The sequence below is a fragment of the Sciurus carolinensis genome, chromosome 2, assembly GCF_902686445.1.
Source record: "Sciurus carolinensis chromosome 2, mSciCar1.2, whole genome shotgun sequence".
In the NCBI taxonomy this organism is placed as follows: Eukaryota; Metazoa; Chordata; class Mammalia; order Rodentia; family Sciuridae; genus Sciurus; species Sciurus carolinensis.
The window spans coordinates 93,925,791-93,947,985 of NC_062214.1; the positions used below are offsets into that span (position 1 = coordinate 93,925,791).

General features: G+C 37.9%; 1 protein-coding gene across 4 annotated transcripts in view; it reads left to right on the top strand.

The window, feature by feature from the left end:
* The window catches only part of Rora (RAR related orphan receptor A), a 672,656-nt gene extending 650,976 nt beyond the window's left edge, over positions 1–21,680 (top strand). For all 4 annotated transcript variants that reach the window (XM_047541652.1, XM_047541655.1, XM_047541653.1 and 1 more), the window contains 8 exons: positions 1,623–1,764; positions 4,198–4,593; positions 10,284–10,405; positions 11,971–12,103; positions 12,746–12,853; positions 14,219–14,329; positions 15,185–15,297; positions 17,164–21,680. In XM_047541652.1, coding sequence (XP_047397608.1) covers positions 1,623–1,764; positions 4,198–4,593; positions 10,284–10,405; positions 11,971–12,103; positions 12,746–12,853; positions 14,219–14,329; positions 15,185–15,297; positions 17,164–17,328 — 1,290 coding nt within the window. In that variant the 3' untranslated portion in view covers positions 17,329–21,680. The remainder of the gene's footprint in view (positions 1–1,622; positions 1,765–4,197; positions 4,594–10,283; positions 10,406–11,970; positions 12,104–12,745; positions 12,854–14,218; positions 14,330–15,184; positions 15,298–17,163) is intronic.
* The last annotated feature ends 515 nt before the right edge of the window (positions 21,681–22,195 follow it).

Here is a 22,195-nt window from a genome sequence, read left to right on the forward strand (position 1 = left end):
AAATTTATGTCAGTCTGGGCAACTTAACAAGACCTTGTCTCAAAATAAAAACTAAAAAGGGCTAGGGTATAGCTCAGTGGTAGAGCATCCCTGATTTTAATCCCCAGTACTGGAAGGAAAAAAAAAAATGAAGAAGAAAGAAAGAAAAGAAAAAATAATTACTGGCTCAGTGGGCAGACATGCTTCTAACAATTTTGATACAACTACCAAGTTGGCCTTTAGAAAATTCCTTCAGTGGGAGAACACCCTAACCCCCACCACTTGTCAAGTTCTTGCGGACTTCACTCTCCGCCTTCATCAGTGTCCCCTTTGCAGGGGTCACCTATCTTCACCATTAAAGCTTTGAAGATGCTAATTCTCTTTTGTGCCCTTCATGACTCTGCTTCATAGAAATTGCTCTAGTTATCCTATTTTTCTTTTGTGTACCTGTCTAACTTGCAAACCACTGAAAGGTAAGTCACAAATTAAGAGATAACCAAAATCCCGTGTACATTTGAAAACTGATAAATACACTTCTAAATAACATTTGGGTTAAAGAAGAAATTGATGGAAAATCTGGAACATGTTCAAATGGATAATAATGAAAATACTACATAGTAAAACTTCTAGGTTGCTGCTGAAACATAACTAAAAGGAACATTTGCAGCTATGAGAATAAACACTAAAAATTAATGAGCCAAGAATCCTGCTCAGGAAGTTAATAAACAAACAAAAATTAAATTCTTGAGGCCAGTAGCTCCTTGTGCTCTTTCTCATTTTCAAAACAGTTCTCAACATTTAAGAGGAACTTGAGGGACATCAGACTGGATTTGTTAAATCTTGAAAGGCCACTACTCTGAACACTGGTATTACAAACTGTTGAGGGTTGAGGAAGATTCCCAATCTGGCTGATCTGCCACAATAATCCATCCAAGTGTCATCTGATCACTTGCACCCGTGGAGAGGGACCCAGGGAGTGAGAGATGCCTAAGGGACCACCAGGATCGCAGTGCTCCGGATCATGACATGACTGCATTTTCCTTAATTCTGGGCATCCAGTTTGTGATTATTTTGCTAAAAATATTTTTGGAGCTTGACTTGGTGGCTCATGCCTGTAATTCCAGAAACTAGAGAGGTTAAAGCAGATTTGAGGCCAGCCTCAGCAATTTAGTGAGACCCTGTCTCAAAATAAAACTAAAAAGGGCTAGGAATGTATCTCAGTGGTAAAGCACCCCCAGGTTCAATCCCCAGTACCAAGAAAGAAAAAATAAAATAAAAATAAAAATATTTTGGAAATAAAGGTTAAAGATAAACTCCTTTGTATCATTCCATTGAACACATTGCTTCTGATCCTCAGAGGGCAAGAGCAGGAGCCTGATCTTGTGCCTTTTACATAGATGACTGTCGGTTGAAGTTAAAGAAAGTTTTGCATGTGTAAGGGATGGAGGATTAGGCTCTTGGGATCAATTTTACCCAAGGAAAAAGAAGTGACTTTAATTTCATTAATGGTCTCCTGGATGATTCTGCTACAAGTTTAATTCTCCATTAAATATTAATGCTGCTCAGTGCTTAGTATACTGCCTTGAGTATCATACCACTCAAACTGACACTAACCTGTTTTATATTTTATAACCGAATCACAGGGCTTTTTCAGGAGAAGTCAGCAAAGCAATGCCACCTACTCCTGTCCTCGTCAGAAGAACTGTTTGATTGATCGAACCAGTAGAAACCGCTGCCAACACTGTCGATTGCAGAAATGTCTTGCCGTAGGGATGTCTCGAGACGGTGAGCTCCCACAGATTGAGTGGTACAGTAGCATGGGGTTGTGAAACAGGGATCCAGATCTGCCAGGAGATGCCCCCTCCCCCACCCAGGCCCACCCCAAGCTCCCTGACAGCGTGGCAACATCACAGAATCCACAGCAGTTGTTTCTCCCCATAATCTACCAGAATCAGCTGCCTGGCTCATGGGGAGTAGCGGGTAGGATAGAGGAGAATTGTCCTGTAAGGTTTTCTAACATTTCAAAAGTTACAGGTAGATGAATTTATTAGTGTCATCTAAAGGGCTTTAATAGATATAATTCCTCTGAGCATTTTCCCCCATAGGAAACACATGCCAGAACTAATTGTTACCTGCCTTACCCTAGTAAGTGTACTGGCAGTTGGGATAAAGGAGTATTTATGCTAACTGGATCTTTTGAATCACATGCCCAGGTCAAATATTTGTACATGCCGAATGTTTGAAAATAGTATAAAGTGAGGCTAAATGACAAATGCTCTTTTCATTAAAAGAAGTTATTTTAAGGAAAAGAGACCATCTACCATTCAATTATAGAACATTTCAAGATCTTCCTGGAAAACTATCTTAAGTGCACTGAATAATCAACACCAGATTTCAAGGCAGTTATTCTTATACATGGAAACTGGGCAGAAAGTACAGCAGGTCCATTTTAGGGACTTTCTGAACATACTGGCTATCTTAAGAGATCCCATCGAAGGAAACAGTTTCCTCCAGTGGAATGGCAGCCTGTAGCACAGCCTACCTTCTCCATAGTCACATGCTCTTAGGGCCCATGGACCCACCCACGTACAAATTCACTTTTGTTCCTTTGTGTCCTAGAAGGTGCCCCATATGCCCCTACAAAATTAAAGTTGTTGTCATTAGAAGATATAAATCACAGAACTTATGCCATTTTCTCAGAAATTCCTGAGACATGCAACTCTGTGGGGTTCCTATTCTGAGGGCATTAAACTGACAAAGTAAGGTACATGTCTTAGGAACCTGTAAGTTAAAATCACAACTTATGTGTGCATTTTTCCAAGAGCTGGTCATTCTATTTCACTTATTGGAAGATAACTATTGTTGATGTTAAGTCAAAAGTTAAAGCACGATCGCAGAGTACATTTCACCTATGTGTATGGATCCTGTTGGAGGTCCTAGAGTATCCTCCTGCAAAAAATTAAGTAGCCTCAGTATGCCTTTTGGAAATGATACATATGAAGAAATAGCATGGAGGGGATTAGGGGATTATAAAACTATGGGCCTGAAATTCAGAGCCCATATCAACCTGTTTACTGTCTAACTGGCCCCACCTAAGTTTGTTATCTGAGTTGTGGAAACTGAAAACTGACCACTCTAGTTCACTTGTTTCCTCTGCAGAAAAACAGTATATCCTCCTTGGTAGAAGAGTCCAGCTGCTGGCCAGTTTGGTGGCTATGGTTCCAACTCCATTTCTATCTCTCTAGCTTCCTGCCCCAGATTTGTGTGACTTTACTCCCCCAACCAGGAGTAAATTAATGGAAAATCAGGAGAACTAAGTCCCTCCAACAGAGGTTTTATCCACATAGAATTTAAATAAATTAGTGGGGAAATTCAGACCAGGATATCATAGGGTTTTTTGGTTTTTTTCTTTCAATTATCTGGGTGTTTCAAAAGAAATCATTTGAGATTCTGAAATGAACTAAAAAATTGCTTCAGTCATTGTTCCACTTAAAATATGGGGACACATCCCAAGGAGAAGCATTGCAAATACTAGTCCACCCAACAGGAATCTTATACAGTACTTGCCCTTTCAAAATCTTGATGTCCATTTTACTCAAGACTAAAAGAAATCCACAGAAAGCATCACTTAAAGCTGGTTCCAAGGATTTCAGAGGGGCTTCCAGGACTCACAAGTAGAGGAGGGGGCTTCTTAGGTCAGGTCTTTTCCATAAAGCTTCAAAGCCAGCTGTTTAACCGGGAAGAACCTCATTCAAGTATGCAAAACAGAGAATTGAGTGGAAGTTGAGGTCTGCCTCTCCCTTAGTGTGCCCTGTGAGTCTCTGCATCCCTGCCCCTTGGTCTGAATGCTGGGAAAGGAGAAGGCTGAGGTCAGTTTCATAGAAGGTAAGTGAACAAGTCCATTAAGCGACATCTCAGTGGTGCCCAGTGAGCCCAAGGATATTGATGGTAGGAAAACAGGGAGGATTATCCAAGCACTCCCATACCATTCTGAGTCTGTTTCTGAAACATCTATTTCTCTGGGATATGTATTTGCCAGGGAAAGATGGAGCCAGTCTGTGTGGGGTGGTGCTGTTTCCACCTCTGGATGATGTTCTTATTTTATGATCATTGGCTATTGATTGAGATTAAGACTTCAAAGGAAACCCTAAAGCCCTCAGGAGACGATAATGAAGAAAAGCACATTTTACATGGTACTATATGGCTTTTTCCTTCCAGCTGTAAAATTTGGTCGAATGTCGAAAAAACAGAGAGACAGCTTGTATGCAGAAGTGCAGAAGCACCGGATGCAGCAGCAGCAGCGCGACCACCAGCAGCAGCCTGGAGAGGCTGAGCCGCTGACACCCACCTACAACATCTCGGCCAATGGGCTGACGGAGCTTCACGAGGACCTCAGTACCTACATTGATGGGCACACCCCTGAGGGCAGCAAGGCCGACTCCGCCGTCAGCAGCTTCTACCTGGACATACAGCCCTCCCCAGACCAGTCAGGGCTTGATATCAATGGAATCAAACCAGAACCCATATGTGACTACACACCAGCATCTGGCTTCTTTCCCTACTGTTCGTTCACCAATGGAGAGACTTCCCCAACGGTGTCCATGGCAGAACTAGGTAATGGCATGCATGCTTCTGCTGGGATGCTCTGCTCATGTCTTTGGTAGTAAAGGGGCATGTTTGACTTTCCTCTGATGAGTTATGTTGTTAAAATGATGCAGTTCACCTTTACCATCTAGGCCACTTCAGATTCCAGCCCACCCCCTTGCTTTTGACTATCCATCATTTCCCATAAATGCTTAGCCTCTTGGCATCAGAAATGAGACAAAATGAAGGAAAATTTTGCAGAAAACATTAAGCTTAGGGAATGGTCACTTTAACGTCAACAGTTTTTTACTTTAGTTATATTCCGAATATTGCTTTGTACCTAAGGTCACCAAAAAATGGCAGTTCACAAACTGAACCTGGCCCATGGACATGTTATTTAGCCAGCACAGAATTTTAAAGTGTTTGGTTACTAAAATTTAAAACCTGCTTTTTTGTGTTTTTGATGGACACATAATAATTGTGCATTATGGAGGACAATGTGATGTTTTGATACATTGTATAATAGTAAAATAAGAGTGTTTACCATATCTATCACCTCATACATTCATAATTTCTTTGTAGTGAAAATTTTTTAAATTCTCTCTTCTAGTCATTTTGAAGTATTTGATACAACATGATTAACCAGTGCCATAAAACACTAGAACTTATTTTTCCTATATAACTGTAAGTTTGTACTTGGTCAGTTTCCCCTTTCCATGCCCCACTAAACTTGGACAGTTATGAAAAAATTAAATTTTCAGCTTTTTGTAGGAGGGGAAGAAAACTAATTATGCTGAGCCCGGCTTTGTGAATGTTAGAACCAACTGGTACCTGGCAGGGGGGTGACATCTCCTGATAGGCCCACCCCCACTTCTTTCATTTGTATCATTTGCCCAGCCCCTATATGCCTTTATTTATGATATAAATATTAAAAGGAAATTAGCTTCTTCACTTGAGGATGGATATTGTTGACCAAATTTATATATTTTATATAAGGCTTACCATACCTTCCCCCAGTCTTATTTCCTTATTGCTGGCATATGACTGCTTTTTGGGAGATGTGACCTAGAAATGTTGATAACACAGACAATGGCAAACTTTCCATTTCAAGGAAGTTATATTAACATCCTCTGCTATATTTAATCGATTTTTAAATACAGCACTATTATTAGAAAAACTTTGACAAGAACCTTTGCAGTTTTCGAATTTGATCTTCTCCTCCTAGTGATTCCTCGAACAAGGTTATAATCCTTTGGGACATTTCAATTAGTTGCTGCGGAGATAACTAAGTTAATAGGAGAAGAGAATGAAGACCTCGAATGGAAAAGAACCAGCAGGTTCTGACTTGAGCACAGAAATCCTCAGTTCACAGAAATAATGGCTGTGTTCTTTAGAGGGTTGCTCCACCTCTGTACCCCATAAAACATCTTTTAAGTGAAATTTATATTTCCAGTAAAATCTTTCTCCAAATAGAACAAATTGAATGTTCTTTACGGTTTTTACAACAAGCATCTCTTTATGGGTCTAAATTTAAATCCTCAAGAGCAGGGACATGTTAAGCCTGGTCTTTAACCACTGAACAGCATTAAAGGTGTATCACAGCTCTTTTGATTAACAGAGAAACCTCTGAACTAGAAGCCAAGCTGAGCAGAGGTAGGTTTGATTTTTTTTTTTTTTTTCTTGAACTAGAACAAAACCTTCCGTTTTTGTCATGAAATCTTGGTTGCCTGAGCCTTAAGCAGAACTATAATGAAAGTAAAATTTTCAGAAATGAATAGGGATTTGATTGAAAGCTGACATGATCCCATGAAAAATGACCTGACTCACTTTAGGTTTGCTTCCATCTTCCCATAAATACTAGTGAATCTATCCTGTTTGCTTGTCAAATCTTCAATCCTGAAATAAATCCATAGAGCTTAGCCAAAGTGTCACCCTTGAACATGGCACTTTGGCTAAAAGTGCAGTAATACCTGACTGGGGCCCGAAATGGCTGAGCTGATTGTCCCAAGTCACTGAACAAACCAGCCTCCACTTCCACAGTGGTTAGCTCCCAGGGCAGCTAGGGAGCCTTGTGCCCTTGTACTTGATGTTCTTTTAAAATGGGAATTTTTTTTACCTGCGTGTTGTAGCATATTCTAGGATGAATTAAGTCATAACTAGGAGTAGACCCAAACTTGAAACTAAACTAGAATTTTTCTGAAAAGGCCAAAATTGGGTTCTAATTTTATATCCCATTTATACGTGCAGAGTAGTTCATTAAACTAAAAGTAGCATGAAAATGGTTGTAAAGCTATGTAAAATTGCTTGAGAGTTCCTTTGTGGCTTAAGTCCTGTTGTTCTTTTTAACTAAGACTCTTGATTTCACAATAAGCTAAACTTTGTCATCATTTTCTCAACAAGTAAAACAACTGCACAACAGGAAAATTATAAATTAACATATCCTAAGTACAGTTCTCTTTCAATAAGAGTACCTATTGCTCGTTACTTTCAGTAGAATAGAATTCATCCTTGGCTAGGATATTTTGTCCTTGATGTGTAATTGGTACCTGAATTATACATTCCAGGTAAACAACCATAGTTCATTTTTTTAAAGCACTAATTGTGTTTGTTGACTCTAATTGTTAGCTAATGCCTTGTGCAGGAGAGATGAGTGACATTATATTGGGCATAGAATGAGACAAGAAGTCAGCTTGTGTGGGCTGTGGTCATAGACTTGCTCTATAAGTTGTACCACCTGGTGTAAGTCATGTGACCTGCAGTTTCTCTACCCATAGAATATAGAGGTTGACCGCAGACTCTGAAACCAGGTTTTCTGTGTTCAGTACATAGCTCTGCCATTTGCTATCTGTGACACCTTGAAGATGTCACTTAACCTCACTGTGGCTCAGTTTCCTCATCTAATAATGGAGACAGTGCTAGTACTTTTTTCCTGGGATTATGAGGATTGAGTGAGAAAATACATATATTCAGAACAGATGTAAATTAAATGGGTCTGACACATGGCAAATGCTATATAAGAGTTATTTATTATCACATCATTAATGTCATTATCTGTAATATGAGCAGAGTTTGGACCAGGTGGTATCTGTATTTCCTTCCCACTATGAAAGTCTGAGTTACTCAGAAACCAGGATCTTCCATCTGCAGTGTCTAGACACTGGCTGTACTGATGAAGCAGTCATGGCTAAGGAGGGGAAGGGACTTGCCCTTGTCACAAAGTGAGATAGATATCTGCTGAGCTCAGACCTGAAACCAGGCCTCCTACCTCCTATTTCTGAGGTATTTCACTATTCCACACAGTTTCTCTGAGAAGCCAACACTAACTTCTTAACTTTTATTCAGTATGAACATATTCTCCTTTGCTGAAATGGAGATTTAAAAATAGCAAAGTATCTAAAATCTTAGACTTGGCCAAATCTATTATAAATTGGAATCAAAGACTGCAGTTAGCAGTTGGTGAGAATGCAGCTACTGCCCTCTAATGGTATGTCATCTGCATTACACTGTTCACTGTCTTAAAAATCTGACTCAGGTGGGGGAAAGGGGCAACTTTGGAAATAGGAGTGTTGGGGATCAACCCCAGGGCCTTGTGAGTGCCAGGAAAGCACCCTACCATAGACCTTCATCCCCAGCCCTGGCAACATATTTCAAGATGAAGTGAAAACACAAGATGCTAACTGACCATATTAACTGGAAAAGACATATAACCTGGAAGAGAACACTATGAGCTACTTACTTCCTGCTATTCAGCTGCAGGAGCCCCTAGCTTCCCTGTGAACACTTTTCACTTCAGTGTTTCCATATTTGCAAAAATCCACTTAGATTCTAGAAACTACCTCATACAGGGAGAACTCTTTCTATGGGAGACAGTTGACTACCTTATTTCTGCATTAATTTTCTGGTTTCCAGTTCTCATTATTTTTGTCTGTACTCTCCTCTTCACAAGCATCATTGATTCTAAGACGCACAATTTTCTGGCTTCTCCCTCTTTCTCTCAATTTCTGTCTCTTTCTTTTCCTTTAAATGTTTTCTTTTGTTTCTGTTTTATTTTGGTATGCTATTTATTCGTGCTGTTTTAGTGTCTGTGTGTTGCCAAATAGGGCCATTAAGATTTATTATGTTTCTGTGTCTCCAAGGAGATTCTAGTTTCAAACTCCATTTAGGTGAACCTGCTCTATTTTCACACAAACAAGTCTCGTTCTGTTTGAGGAAGGAAATAACAAATTTACAGACACTCCTACGAGCATTACCAAGTCTGCATCCAGCACCATTCTTTTAAATGACTTGCCTGTTATATATCCAGGACCCTGGGAGGAGAGTAAATTTTTGGTACGGTTCCATATTCGTGGAATCTTGTCAATTCTTCTTTTAAAATATTTTTAATCGTCCTCCTCTTCCAACCTGCTTCATGCTCTTAATCTCTCACACCTAGACTCCAGCAGCCTACTAATTGACCCTCCTGTCCCAGCCTCTTTGTCAAGTCCACCTGCTTGTCCTCTGTCTCCAGAGACAATTTTCAATATGTCAGCACCCCCTGGAGAATCCAACTACTTCCTCTTTCATTAGGAACAGATTGAATCCTCACATTCAAGATTTTCCAGGAGTTGTACCCTTACCTACCTATATTTCTGTCTTGACATGATTACTTTATCACATCTGCCTGTTTCTATAGATGCATATTCAGTTCCTTCATCCACCATCCTTCCTATGTGGAGCTGGTGCACCTTCCCACACCACTGATCTCCTCCTGCCAACACTACCCATCTTCAGTTTTCAGTGCCAAGAAGCACCCTTCAGTTCCACTGAGTCAGCATTGATCTCTCCCTTTCTTAGTGGTGACTGTTACCTTTTCCTTTATCTTCGATGAAATTCACTTTCACACTTTATTGTTCAGTGTCTTGAATTATCTTTTCAGTATATCCATGCATGACCACACATTGTAAATGGTTAGGGAAAACTTCTTTGGCATCCTTTTCCTCAATATCTCAAACCCCTTATTCTCAATCATAATAACTATGCAGCACATGTTAAGCAGTCCTCCCTCTTCTACGTGTTCACCTTATTTAGTTCTCACAGTGGCCCTGTGAAATAGTACTATTCTCCTTATTTTACAAGTGAGGAAACCAAAGTACAGAGAGGTGAAGTAACACTCAAGATGGCACAGCAAATAAGTAGTGGAGCTAAGATACAGACCTGGACAGTCTAAGTGCACAGTCTGTCTCTTAACAACTACACTCTACACAGGACATTCTAGGCTTTCAGCAATGCTTGACCTGCTATTTACAGGAAAAACAAAAGAACTGCATAGTTGTCATCATAAAAGAATATAATTTCCTGGTTTTTAAAGAGTAATCCTTCTTAGGATATTTTAAAAAATGCCATGGAGCCATGTCAGTCATTTTGCATACCTATCTAGGTCAATACCTGTTCATTACCAGACATTGATATAAAACACAGAACAAGGTCAAGGTTAGCAAGGACTCTAATCGCTGTCTTATATTGAAATATAGGCTTTGCAAAGTTCCTGTCTTCCATCCTCATGTTCCCAAATACAGAAAAGTTTCAAACTGCCTATTTAAATATGTAAAGATAATCAGAACTCAACACCTGGCATTACACTTATTCCTTTTTAAAGCAAATATTAGGTGGAAAAATTATGGATTATCCAAAGAAAAAAGAATGTGACTTTTCATGTTTGTGATCTTCTGTTTTCTCCTTAGAACACCTTGCACAGAATATATCTAAATCACATCTGGAAACCTGCCAATACTTGAGAGAAGAACTTCAGCAGATAACGTGGCAGACCTTTCTGCAGGAAGAGATTGAGAACTATCAAAACAAGGTAGAATCCGAAGACTTTTTCTTAGGATTGAAGCAATTGTGGGAATGGTGTTGGTGCAGGAGGTTTATTTAGAACCAAAGAATGAGTTAATCAGATAGCAGATTTCTGCTTAAAAATTTATTCTTCCTGAGTGATCATGTCCTTGAGACTTTGTCATCTTACTGAGATGCCAGCATGTAAAATTTCAGCAAGAACAAATAAATTCTATTGTGTTTTATAAATATACACATATCTCCTTCCATTAGCCACCAGGGGTCTAGATCAAGCAGCTTCCAAAAACCTAAACGGATAGGGATATATCCCAGTATCACAGCAGAAGATTCTAAAGTCCAGAATTTGTTGTAAAAAAAAAAAAATCTTAGCCTCATTTCTGGTGGCTATTAAGAAGAACTTTAGACAATATGTACAAACATGAGGTTGGAAACTATGATCATGTAACTCTGGTCTGAACCTAACAGTATGAGTCTGACAGTGCAGCTACTTGCTTTTTTCTATACAACACTCTGATCAACAAGTCACTAAAATGAGAGGGCAATCTGGAGATGGGGAACTTCTAAATATCCATTTCACCTTCTGTAGAAGAAAATGTTTTGGGTTTTCCTGATAATCATAGAAATTGGAGTTTGGAAAAGACCATGGGGATTCTCTGCATTAGTTCCCTTCACGTAACTAACACCCCTCCATCCAGCCAGCTTATAGCTGGAGAGGGAAACATCAGGCCCAGACTATGAATCATGACTCTTAATCCAGGGTTTCTTAGACCCCGTCATACCAAAAGAAATAGTCTTAAACTGAGATTAGGGGAAAGTGAGCAATGCAACAGATTCGGGTTCTCCTGTAACAGCACTGGAGAGTGAGGATATGAAAGGAAACTGAGAGGACAAGTTGAGGAGTAGCGCTGAATTGCTTTGTTTGCCTCTGAGGTAACAGGTAACCACAGTAGCCAAAGCTGCAGAGGAGAGGCTAGAAATAAGTAAGAAACAGCAAGGCATACGAAACAGGATTTCAGAGTCAGAGATGCTTGGATTTGGGTCCAGTTCTCACACCTACTAGCTGTGAAACCTCTATGAACTTTCATGTGATTTCTGGACAATAGAAAAAAAAATTCTTATGAAAATGCTGAGACATGGATATCATAAAGCATCTAGCTGATAGTGGGTATATAATAAATTTACTTTACTCCCCTTTTCATCCTTCCCCCCAATAAAGTGTAGTTAAATTTCCCAAGGCAAAATAATTGCTTAAAAAAGATCCTATTTTGCTATTCTGTGGCCCAAGGCTAAAGCAGTGGCGTGTGTTGTTTCCCTGACTTTTTAGCTTTTCTGCTCTAAACTTTCAAAACATCCTGTCCCTGTCCCATTGCCACCAAAAAGGTAAGAGGAATCAGAAGAGCAGAAGGGACATGGCAGCAATCCTTATAACCTGGATTACTAGGCAACTGTTTATTGTTCAGGCCTCTAACCTTTCTGACTCCATTTCCACAGAAGGATTTTATAAAATAGGAGCAAACTACTTGTGCCAAGGATGCCAGGTAACCTGTGTGTTAATGTTTTCTTCTTGAACAGCAGCGGGAGGTGATGTGGCAATTGTGTGCCATCAAAATTACAGAAGCTATACAGTATGTGGTGGAGTTTGCCAAACGCATTGATGGATTTATGGAGCTGTGTCAAAACGATCAAATTGTGCTTCTAAAAGCAGGTATGTGCCTTGCAAGTGAATTTTGATGTCTCTCCCTAACCCGCTTTCACCCGCTTGTTAAAGAAATGCTTGGTAAGGAAGGTGTCGAGAGCACTTTTTCTCCAGTGGTAATAGCTCAGGTTTTTCTTAGCAGAAACTGAGTTCTTTTTAAAGGTTTTTAAGCTATGTTCAGGAAACATTCCTTCTATTTTGCTTTTCCTCTGGGTGAGAAGATTAAATTAAAGGAAGACCACATTCCCACATTTTCCATCACCTTTGTTTTGTGTGCCCACCAGGTCCCAAGGCTGTGTTTTTAGGAAGTGTTGTGGAATTCAGGGAATCTCCCCGATTTTGATGGTTTGTTTTTATACATATGAATAAGTGCTTTCCTAGCAACTATAAGACTCTACTTTGCAAGGTAGAAGTGCGCCAAGGAAGTCATTTGTAAATTAGTTCTCATTTCAGTTAAGTGGCTTAGCTTCTGCAAAAGTCTTTGCTTGTAGGAGTAAGCTGTACCCTCTCAGAGGGACAGAGAGCTGATGTAGCTGAGCCAACATTACACACAGCACCCTCTGTACTATCTCAGAAAGCATCTCTACATTAGCACCTTATAAACAGACTCCCCTAGATCAGATGGCCTGAACCCATCCTGCCTCTGCTTAGGTTCTCTAGAAGTGGTGTTCATCAGGATGTGCCGTGCCTTTGACTCTCAGAACAACACCGTGTACTTTGATGGGAAGTATGCCAGCCCTGATGTCTTCAAATCCTTAGGTAAGAAATCACAGGGTGCCCTGTGTCTAAATTAGGGCTACAGGATATGTGGGTTGGGTGGAAGCTCTGAAGGAAAAAAAGAATGGAAAATGGATTGCCTGGAAACCAAAATTGGAGGATGTTTGTCACTATAGAAAAGTTACACACTTCATGTGCTTTTTGTCTCTACTACATATAAAGATCTAGAGTTTTATTTTATCTAGTTGGTAATTGAAGTGATTTATAGTATATGTCTATCCTTCTAGTTCCCCTTCCAGGTGGTAAGGAACCACATTTGCGGGGAATATAGCATTCAAATTACTTAGACAATATGATTCAATACATGAAATCAAGCAGAGAATACAAAGGTATGCCCTCCCAGTCCTCAGAACAACAACCATCAATGGAAGGAAACGCCTATATCAAAGAAATAAATTAGAGTTAATGAAACTGTGGTGTATAGTTTACAAATAAATTATTTTGGATTTCTACAACTTAGGTGGAATTTAGTCATTAAGAATGAAAAGGTATCTAAAATCTATTAAATGTTAAATGATTTTTTTAAAGTTGTATGATAGAAGTTGTGTTTAGTTAAGTGTGGTAGAGCCTGTTGCCATTTAACTATATATGCAAAATAGGCAAATCTGAAAAGCATAGGCACAAAAGGTAACCAGTCTCTTGGGGAATGGATTATATAATTTTAAAAAACTCTCACATTCTGTTTTCAGCTTGGTAAACAGCTGTAATAGTTTTACCACCAGAATGTGTCATTAGTTAACATTTTATAGGAGTTCTAGATGATACAGAGTTGAAAACAAAAATGATTCAATATAACATTTTAGTTACAGCGTAGCCATAAAAATGTGGGCTCTGAGGTCAGGTAGCCTAGCTTTGAATTTCAGGCTGTCCTCCCTATCTGCATGACCTCAGGTATATTACTTATCTCAGCAAGTTTCAGTTTCCTCACCTCTAAAACAGGGATCTAGGGCTGTTTTGAAATATGAGGAAACCCAAAGAAATCTCTTAGAGCAGTACATGACATATTAATCACAGATGAAAAGTTGACTCTCATTATTTTGAATGATGAGGTTGATGGCAGTACTAATAATGGTGGTGGTTGATGATGATGGTAACTGAGGTTATGATTATTATTATTATTATTATTATTATTATTATTATTACTACCAAGTAATAGCACTGTAGATGGTAGTAGTGACAGTGGTAAAGTTAGCTAATATTTTTCTTTTAAGATTTCAAACTATTAAACTGGAAATAGTATCACTATTCTCTCTGATCTTCAACTACTAGATCTCTCTTAACCTTCTTCCATATTTTTCCCTAGGAGATAACCAAAATTCTACACTGTCTTTATTTTAATTCTCACAGGCTGTGAAGACTTTATTAGCTTTGTGTTTGAATTTGGAAAGAGTTTATGTTCTATGCACCTGACTGAAGATGAAATTGCATTATTTTCTGCATTTGTACTGATGTCAGCAGGTAAGATAGTCTAATAAAAATAAAATAGTTTTTAAGTGGTCTAGGTAAAGAATTTTTACAAGGTGCATAACTTTTATTGGCTAGTGAATATTTGAGAGGCTCCCAAGAGCACCTCCATATACTTTCTTTAAAAGATAAAATAATTTATTTTATAATTTTTAGATAAAAATATTAAAAAGTAAAAATTGAATAAAACACAGTCCAGAATTAACCTCCAGATACCAAGAGAAGTGCTATCATAGGACAGGGTAGCCTTTAACACTGGTTTCCAAAATGACATGTCTGTTTTAAGACTCCCTACCTTTTATTAAATCCATGTGTTTGTCCTCCACAAGTTTATCTGATTTTAATCTATGTTTTCAACCAGTACTGACCTTTTGGGGATAATCACTTTTGCATATTTACTACCTTGTATTTGGTATTCCTACACACAATGACTTTATCCTAAATATAATTCATGTGGAATTCTGTTGACACTCATAGTTGTCTTTGATTATAAGACAATTTTCATATTTTATGAAAAAGCTAGCAAGATTGATATGACTCTTTCATCCATAAGTATAATTATTACAAAGGGGCCATGGTGGTTTCATTTGCAGCCACATAAGTATGACCTTAAATTTTAAAGGCTATCTTTTAGAAGGTGAAGATCCTTCCTTCCTTTAAATATCAGTAAAAATGGAAAGATTTAACACTCTGTTTTATAACTGTCATAGATCACTCTTCACTCCTATAGATCTCTGAGTCTCTAAATATGTATTGTAGAATAATCACCTGTATCTAGAGTCAGGAGGAATGTGCTGTCTGATACCTCATTGGAGGAATGATACTTAAAGTATCATTTTTCATGTTTAGATCGTTCATGGCTACAGGAAAAGGTCAAAATTGAAAAACTGCAACAGAAAATTCAGCTAGCTCTTCAACATGTTCTACAGAAGAATCACCGAGAAGATGGAATACTAACAAAGGTGAGAACTGAAAGGTTCCACTGGGCATGGCCTGAATTATCCTTTGGCACAGATCGTGCTGCCAACTGTTCTTATAAGTCATATGAACAGACCCCAGAAGCATCAGCATGCCAGAGGCTACTAAAAAGAAAACAATCCTCCATCAAAAATTTTGTTGAGCCGGGTGTGGTGCACATATAGCAGCTCTGGAGGCTGAGGGAGGAGGATTGTGAGTTCAAAGACAGCCTGAGCAATTTAGTCCCTAAGCAACTTAGGGATACCCTGTCTCTTAATAATAAATTTTAAAAAGGGCCATGGATGTGACTCAGGGGTTAAGTGCCCATGGGTTCCAACACTGGTACCAAAAAAAAAAAAAAAAAAAGACAAAAAAAAAATTCTGTTGAGCCAAAAGTCATTTATTATATTGATCACAAAGTGTCCTGCAACAATAGGGCAATTATAGGAAAATCTATGTTTTAAGAATCAATACATTTAGAATATCCTTCTATTCCATTAAGTTGGACACAAAGCAGAATTAACATTCTGCATTGATATAAATTAGAAAAAGAATCTTCGAATTTAGAAGAAGGAAGAAGTTATAAAGGACCAAAAGAGTCAGGATAACTATATATTCTAATATAATCAAAAGTAAATGATTTTTATGTTGTTTTCTTTATCAATTTCCTATCACTACCTTGTATTCAAAGCATAAGATTTCTTTTTTTGATGTTTTGGTTTTTATTGTTTCTTCATGGTACTAGAGATCAACTCAGGGCCTCATGTACCCAGGCAGGTACTCTACCACTGAGCCACATCCCCAGCTGAGGTTTCATTTTTAGTAATTATCTTTCACAATAAAAATATAGTTAGGATGCCAGTTTTAAATGCTAGTAGCCTTCAGTGTTAGCGCTAGTTGTATGTATTTGGTCTTAGAAAAAGCAGCCCTATTCTTTCTTAGATTATGTGTTTTATTATGAAATGATGATTTGAAAGGTTTTGTTTTTCTCTTTGTCTTATTTTCTTTTCTCCTGATAGCTAATTTAGGTGAAAGAGAAAATTGTGGGTGAATTGCTGTTTGTTTTTTTTTATCTTCATGCCTGTTAAATGAGTGACTGGGGCAGGACTGGGAATTGGAAGGGTGAGGAGCTCCATCTTCTTACCCAGATCAAGGGCACCTAACACAGAAAACATCTGCTGACATTTATCCTAGAGAGAATGATTCTGGGATGAAATCATGAGCATTTTGCCTTCCTATAGTGCCTTTAAGTTTAAGAGTAATTGTGCAGGTCATGTTATCCTCAACTAGTAAGTGGTCAATCAGGGTACTTCTCACTATTCTGACTCTTCTTTTGCTCAGACCCAGAATGGCTCTTGTTGTAAGTAAAGCTGTTTATTCAGAAGAAACTTGTCCCTGAAACTGACTGGTGCTAGTTCTACATACAATATGTAAGGGATGTCCTCACCTCTAGCTGCAGTGCCCTGACTAGCCAGGATTGCCTGCTCACTCACTTGTCCCATACTGGACCTCTTCTTTTTCTGCAGTTGTAGAGGGCAGAGTTTGGGTTGGTAGAACAGAAAGCACCCTGATCCTAGGTAGAAGGAGGAGGCAAGATTCTCACCTGGACTCTGCCATTGATGAGTAGAGTCAACTTCTGCTTATGAATAACTTCTCAGGTTAAATTATTCATTTTCAAAAAGGCATTTGGTGTATTCCTAGCCTACTAGGACATGACTCTATCATCACTTATTTTTATCAATCCTCTATTCCTGGATGTTTAAGTTGCTTCAAGTGTGTATTTCCTTTATAAATACTGTTGTAAAGACGGTTCAGATTCCTGATTCTCATGCCTGTCCTTTCTTGACATCATGTCCTTTCTTCACTTACAGTTAATATGCAAGGTGTCTACGTTAAGAGCCTTATGTGGACGACATACAGAAAAGCTAATGGCATTTAAAGCAATATACCCAGACATTGTGCGACTTCATTTTCCTCCATTATACAAGGAGTTGTTCACTTCAGAATTTGAGCCAGCAATGCAGATTGATGGGTAAATGTATCACCTAAGCACTTCTAGAATGTCTGAAGTACAAACATGAAAAAGAAAACAAAACAAAACAAAAAAATTAACCAAGACACTTTCTATGGCCCTGCACAGCCCTGGAGCGCCAACACACTGCACATCTTTTGGTGATCGGGGTCAGGCAAAGGAGGGGAGACAATGAAAACAAATAAAAGTTGAACTTGTTTTTCTCATGCATATGATTTCCATTATGCCTACAGATATGGACCCTTTTTCTGTCTCGACTTCTTGAGCGTTGACCTCTGTTTACAGCAGAAGGAGGGTACTAAAGTCGGAAGATGTCCTTTTCTTGTAGCTCACTGCCCACAGACTTTCAACAGAGTCGCCAATCTGTCAGTTACAGCAGAGAGTCCAGCAATAATCGGTGACTGGTGTGCATAGCGGAGGTTGCGGCATTACTTTGCACAACTTGCTCTTTGTTTCATGAAGGAAGTTTTTATTTTCTCACCGATTATTGCCAGTCAGCAGGATGGCATGAAAAGGGTCCATAGCACTAGCAACAATAGCATTATAATATATTACAGGGTAAATGGGCATGAAGACTATATATAGCTAAAAGAGATATTGTTTATATATTGTTTTAATTAATATAAAATGTAGTTACTGGTGTAGCTTTTCCTGTTGAATTGATAAGGCACTTTCATTTTGCACCTTTTTCTTTAAATTAAATGCTAGCGTGTTCACTGTCGTGTCGCATGTGCACCAGAAACACAAGTTTAACTGAGAAGGCTTGGAAGGTACGTCGGGAGGTATTTATGCTGCTGTTTACAAAATTACTTTTAAAAGACTGGCTGGTCATATCTAGAAATCAACATGTTGGCTTTTTTTTTCCCACATGTGATTTTGGCATTAGAAACAGAACTCTCCCTAAATTATACTTTACTTTTTGGTAAGCTCAAGGACAGATGTGTTTATGCTTCATACAAAGTTGAATGATTGATTGGTGCTGTGAACTTAAACCATCAAATTTTTAAAATAAGGAAAGCTTTTCAAAATGCCACCTTTGGGTGCGGGTGTTGGGGAGGCTCATTTTACATAATTCAGTCAAACTATGGACTCAGACTCAACTTTGGAATTCTAACTTTTTTAGAACAAATCAATAACCAGAATATTTTGTTGGAATTTACATTTTTATGTGAAGAAGGACCCAAAGATTATATCTGGAGCAGATGCGCATTCCCCATGCAAGGACAGGAAACCTTTGAATGTTTATGTTCTTGGGATAATCCAGGAATCCTAAGAGTTCATCTCAGAATGAGTTCATTCTAGACTAGTTGTCCCCAGATGCCACTATTCTAGAATATTGCTCTCCACATTTGGTAAGCAATACATAGGAGGGTGAGAGAGGCCTACCATGTTCCTCTTATTTAAATAGTAAATATTTTAAGCCTTTAAAGTAAAGTTGAGGCTAGCTGCAAACATTTACTCTTTTATTTATCTTCACTAGAAAACTGTGGACTGTAATTTATTTTACTAGATTGTTTGGCTTTTGTGTTCAGGTGAGAAATATTGAATTATTTTTGTTAAATTTTGTAGGTTTCTTTCTTTTTTTTTTTTTTCTTTAGTAAGCCCCAGTGAGGGGAAGGAGAAAGGAACAGTTTGATGCACAAGTGTGCATATTTTAAAAACAAGTGACCTTTTGGTAATGTGGGCATTTGGAAGATGATTTTGGTCATATTAGGGATGGGATTCAAAGACCATGTTGGTAAGGAAAAGGGAACATCTTCCAGGGTGTAAAGGTGGGAGTCCAAGAAGCCCTCTACACCCAAGAGCCTCCTCTGCCATAGGATCCCTCCAGAATTTTCTGCAGGAATTGCAGCCCCTGATATAGAGCTGGATCACCAGGGCTGGCTTCCCAGAGCATTTCACTGTTTTTAACTCCAATTTTCTGACTTGTTTCTTGAGGCACTTGGAAAAGGGGAAGCAGTTCATGCAGAAGTATGTATGAAGCCTAAATAACATCCATTTGTTTTTCAAAAATAGTAAGGGTTTAACCATAAATAGAAGATGAGAGTAATATTTACTTAAATTTCTTACAGGAATATAAAATTTTATGTGAGTGTTTATATAAAGAGGTTAACTGTTGGCATATAGTATTTATATTTGGGCAAGAAGGGTTAAATCAAACTTTTATTTAAGTAAGCATAGTTCCTTTAAAGATTAATAGTATTTATACTCTGAAAAGAGTACGAAGCTTAGTTCAGTTATTTATTTGTCCATTATCTTTTCTATTGCTTCTCCTCAGAGGGGAAAATGGTGATGTAGTTTGGTGGGGCGGGATTTTTTTTTTTTTTTTGGTCATTCGTAGTCACTAAATTTGGGGATGGTTTTATTAAAGTATATTAACTTCTTTTTAACCAAAGCTTTCTGAATATGACCAGCCTCAGGTGCTAGCGCATTAAAGAGCAACTAAACCTAATTCCAGTGTCCATTTGTGAATAAGAAGAGCTAATTGAACTTCTCTAAGGGTGAGAGAGAAAGTAATGATGAACTTCAAAGAAATTCCTTTTCTCAGAAAGGATTTTGCATGTACCTAATGCCAAAAGAAAAAAAAGAAGAAGAAAGAAAGAAAATGATGCTCTAATCTTAGTAATAGTTATGCCATGGTGACATTGCTTTTATAGTAAACCAAGACAGAGTAACATGATGCTGCTTCTAGGTGTTTCTGAAAGAAAAGCAGGAGGTGGGCTTTCAGAACAAAGCCCACAGACCACGTAGGAACAGAATACTAGACACAGAGACGTGCCCAGAGAAATCGAGGGAACAACTGACTATAATTTAGATCTAAGTTGGGATCTGAAGTTAAACAATAAATGTAGTTGAAAGAAATAGAGCCCAGAAAGGGATGTGAAAACCTTTGCATTTTAATTTTCTTCTTTATCATAAAAACACCTGTGTGGTGACACAAAATACTGGGTGATACCTGAATAATTATTCTTAATAGTTTATATAAATAAATTTTCCTAAACTTAAATGTCCAATAGCCTTTTAAAGATTAGAACCACATCATCATCAACTTGGCTGCTGTAATGCCTTTATCTAATCTTTTGACATAAGATAAATGAGGCTTTTGTACAAAGCCTGAGTACTTTTTGTTACAATGGTGTCAAGATGATCGTATTATATTGCGAAAAACACTGGTCTTGGTCACAATGAGATCGAAAGTGCAGATGAAAGTGCTTTTTGGACAGTTTGCAAATTGTGTTAAAGCTATGGATGTTTTTTAAGTGTTCAACATCCTAATTTGTGTTAAAGTTTTTGTTTTTTTTTTTTAAGTCTTCAGCATCCTAATTCACCCTTCCTAACGTTAGGAAAACATGACCTAAGACACTGCTTCTAAGTTTGGTTGTTCTTTATAGTGTGGATACCCAGATCTCTGTGAGCGTATGGGGGTGGGCTGAGGGTCAGGGGAGGAAGGAGTGTGTGTATGTGTGATGTGTGTGTGTGTGTGTGTGTGTGTGTGCGTGTGCGCATGTGTGTATGTGTGATTGGCGTGCATATGATGTGCATGTGTCGGACAGCTTCTAGGCTACTAAGTGTCAATGGAAAAAGAAAATGTATTCAAAATACTTAAATCAAAACTAGAGGATGAAAAAAAAAAGATTTATTCTATACAAAGCCTTGTCTGGACCACTTTAGAGAGACTTCTATTTTTTTAACCCTTCTATAAATATTTGATGGCACTTGAAATATTCCTGCAATAAAATGTGATTTGTGTAAAGAAAAAAAAAGATTTTGTAATGTGAAACAAAGAAAGAAAGTAATGTAATTTTCTAAAAAAAAAAATACAAACAAACAAACTTTGTATTATTTTCTTGATGGAATTTGTCTATCTGTCTTTGGAAAACTTTTTATTTCATTGAATGTGCCATAGTAGAAATAATGTGTTTTTAGTTTTAGAACTAAGGAATAGCTAGCTGTTTGTGTTCCGACATTCCAAAATGCAAAACAACTTAGCAGAACCCTTAGTGGGAAAGTCGAAGTTGTCTGTGAGCTTCTTTTGTTGTTGCTTTTTTGCACATGTTCTTCATCCCTCTCTAGTGCAATATGTACATAGAGCACTTGCGGGTGTACCTTGATCCCTCAGGGAAAAATACATATTTGTACAGTTTTTTGGTTTTTGTTTTGTTTTGTTTTGTTTCTCTTTTGTTTTGGGCTAAGGAATGTCGATCGAATCACTTGTTATTGTTGAGGGGCAGCCAGATAATTATCCTAAAGCCACTGTTTCAAACATTGATTGTTTAAATCATATGTCCTTCCAGCGCTATTATTTTAAGATAATAATAATAATAATGATAATAATAAAGTTATTTTCTGACAGTTCTTTGTGCTGATTGGTGAAAAACAAAAGGGTAAATAAGCACCTTATGATTGACTTACTGTGAATGACAATCCATCTTGATATCAAGGATAGAAGCCCTTTCATTTTGGAGTTGGGGTTAAGAGTCAGAAACAATGTGCTCAGGGATCTTCTAAAACTCTTAAAACAGGGTGGCCAGTACTACTGGGACAAATTGTGTTTTTTATTATTAATAATAACGATAATAATACTATCCCTCCAAGGCACAAGTGAACTGTATAGAATTGCATGTATGTGTACACTCTTCACTACCATCTCATTTTGTTGAATTCAAAACTTATGTGTTCTTTGGTTTTGTGTGCTTAAAAACACTGAATAACTTCCAAAGCAGTACAAAGTTATGCCAGTGTGTATAAAAGAAAAAAATAATAATACACCAATACAGAACATCATTCAAAGTGAAGTCCTTATATATTCTATGTACCATTTCCCTAATAATTAAAATATGCATGATATGTATATGTATATACATATATAT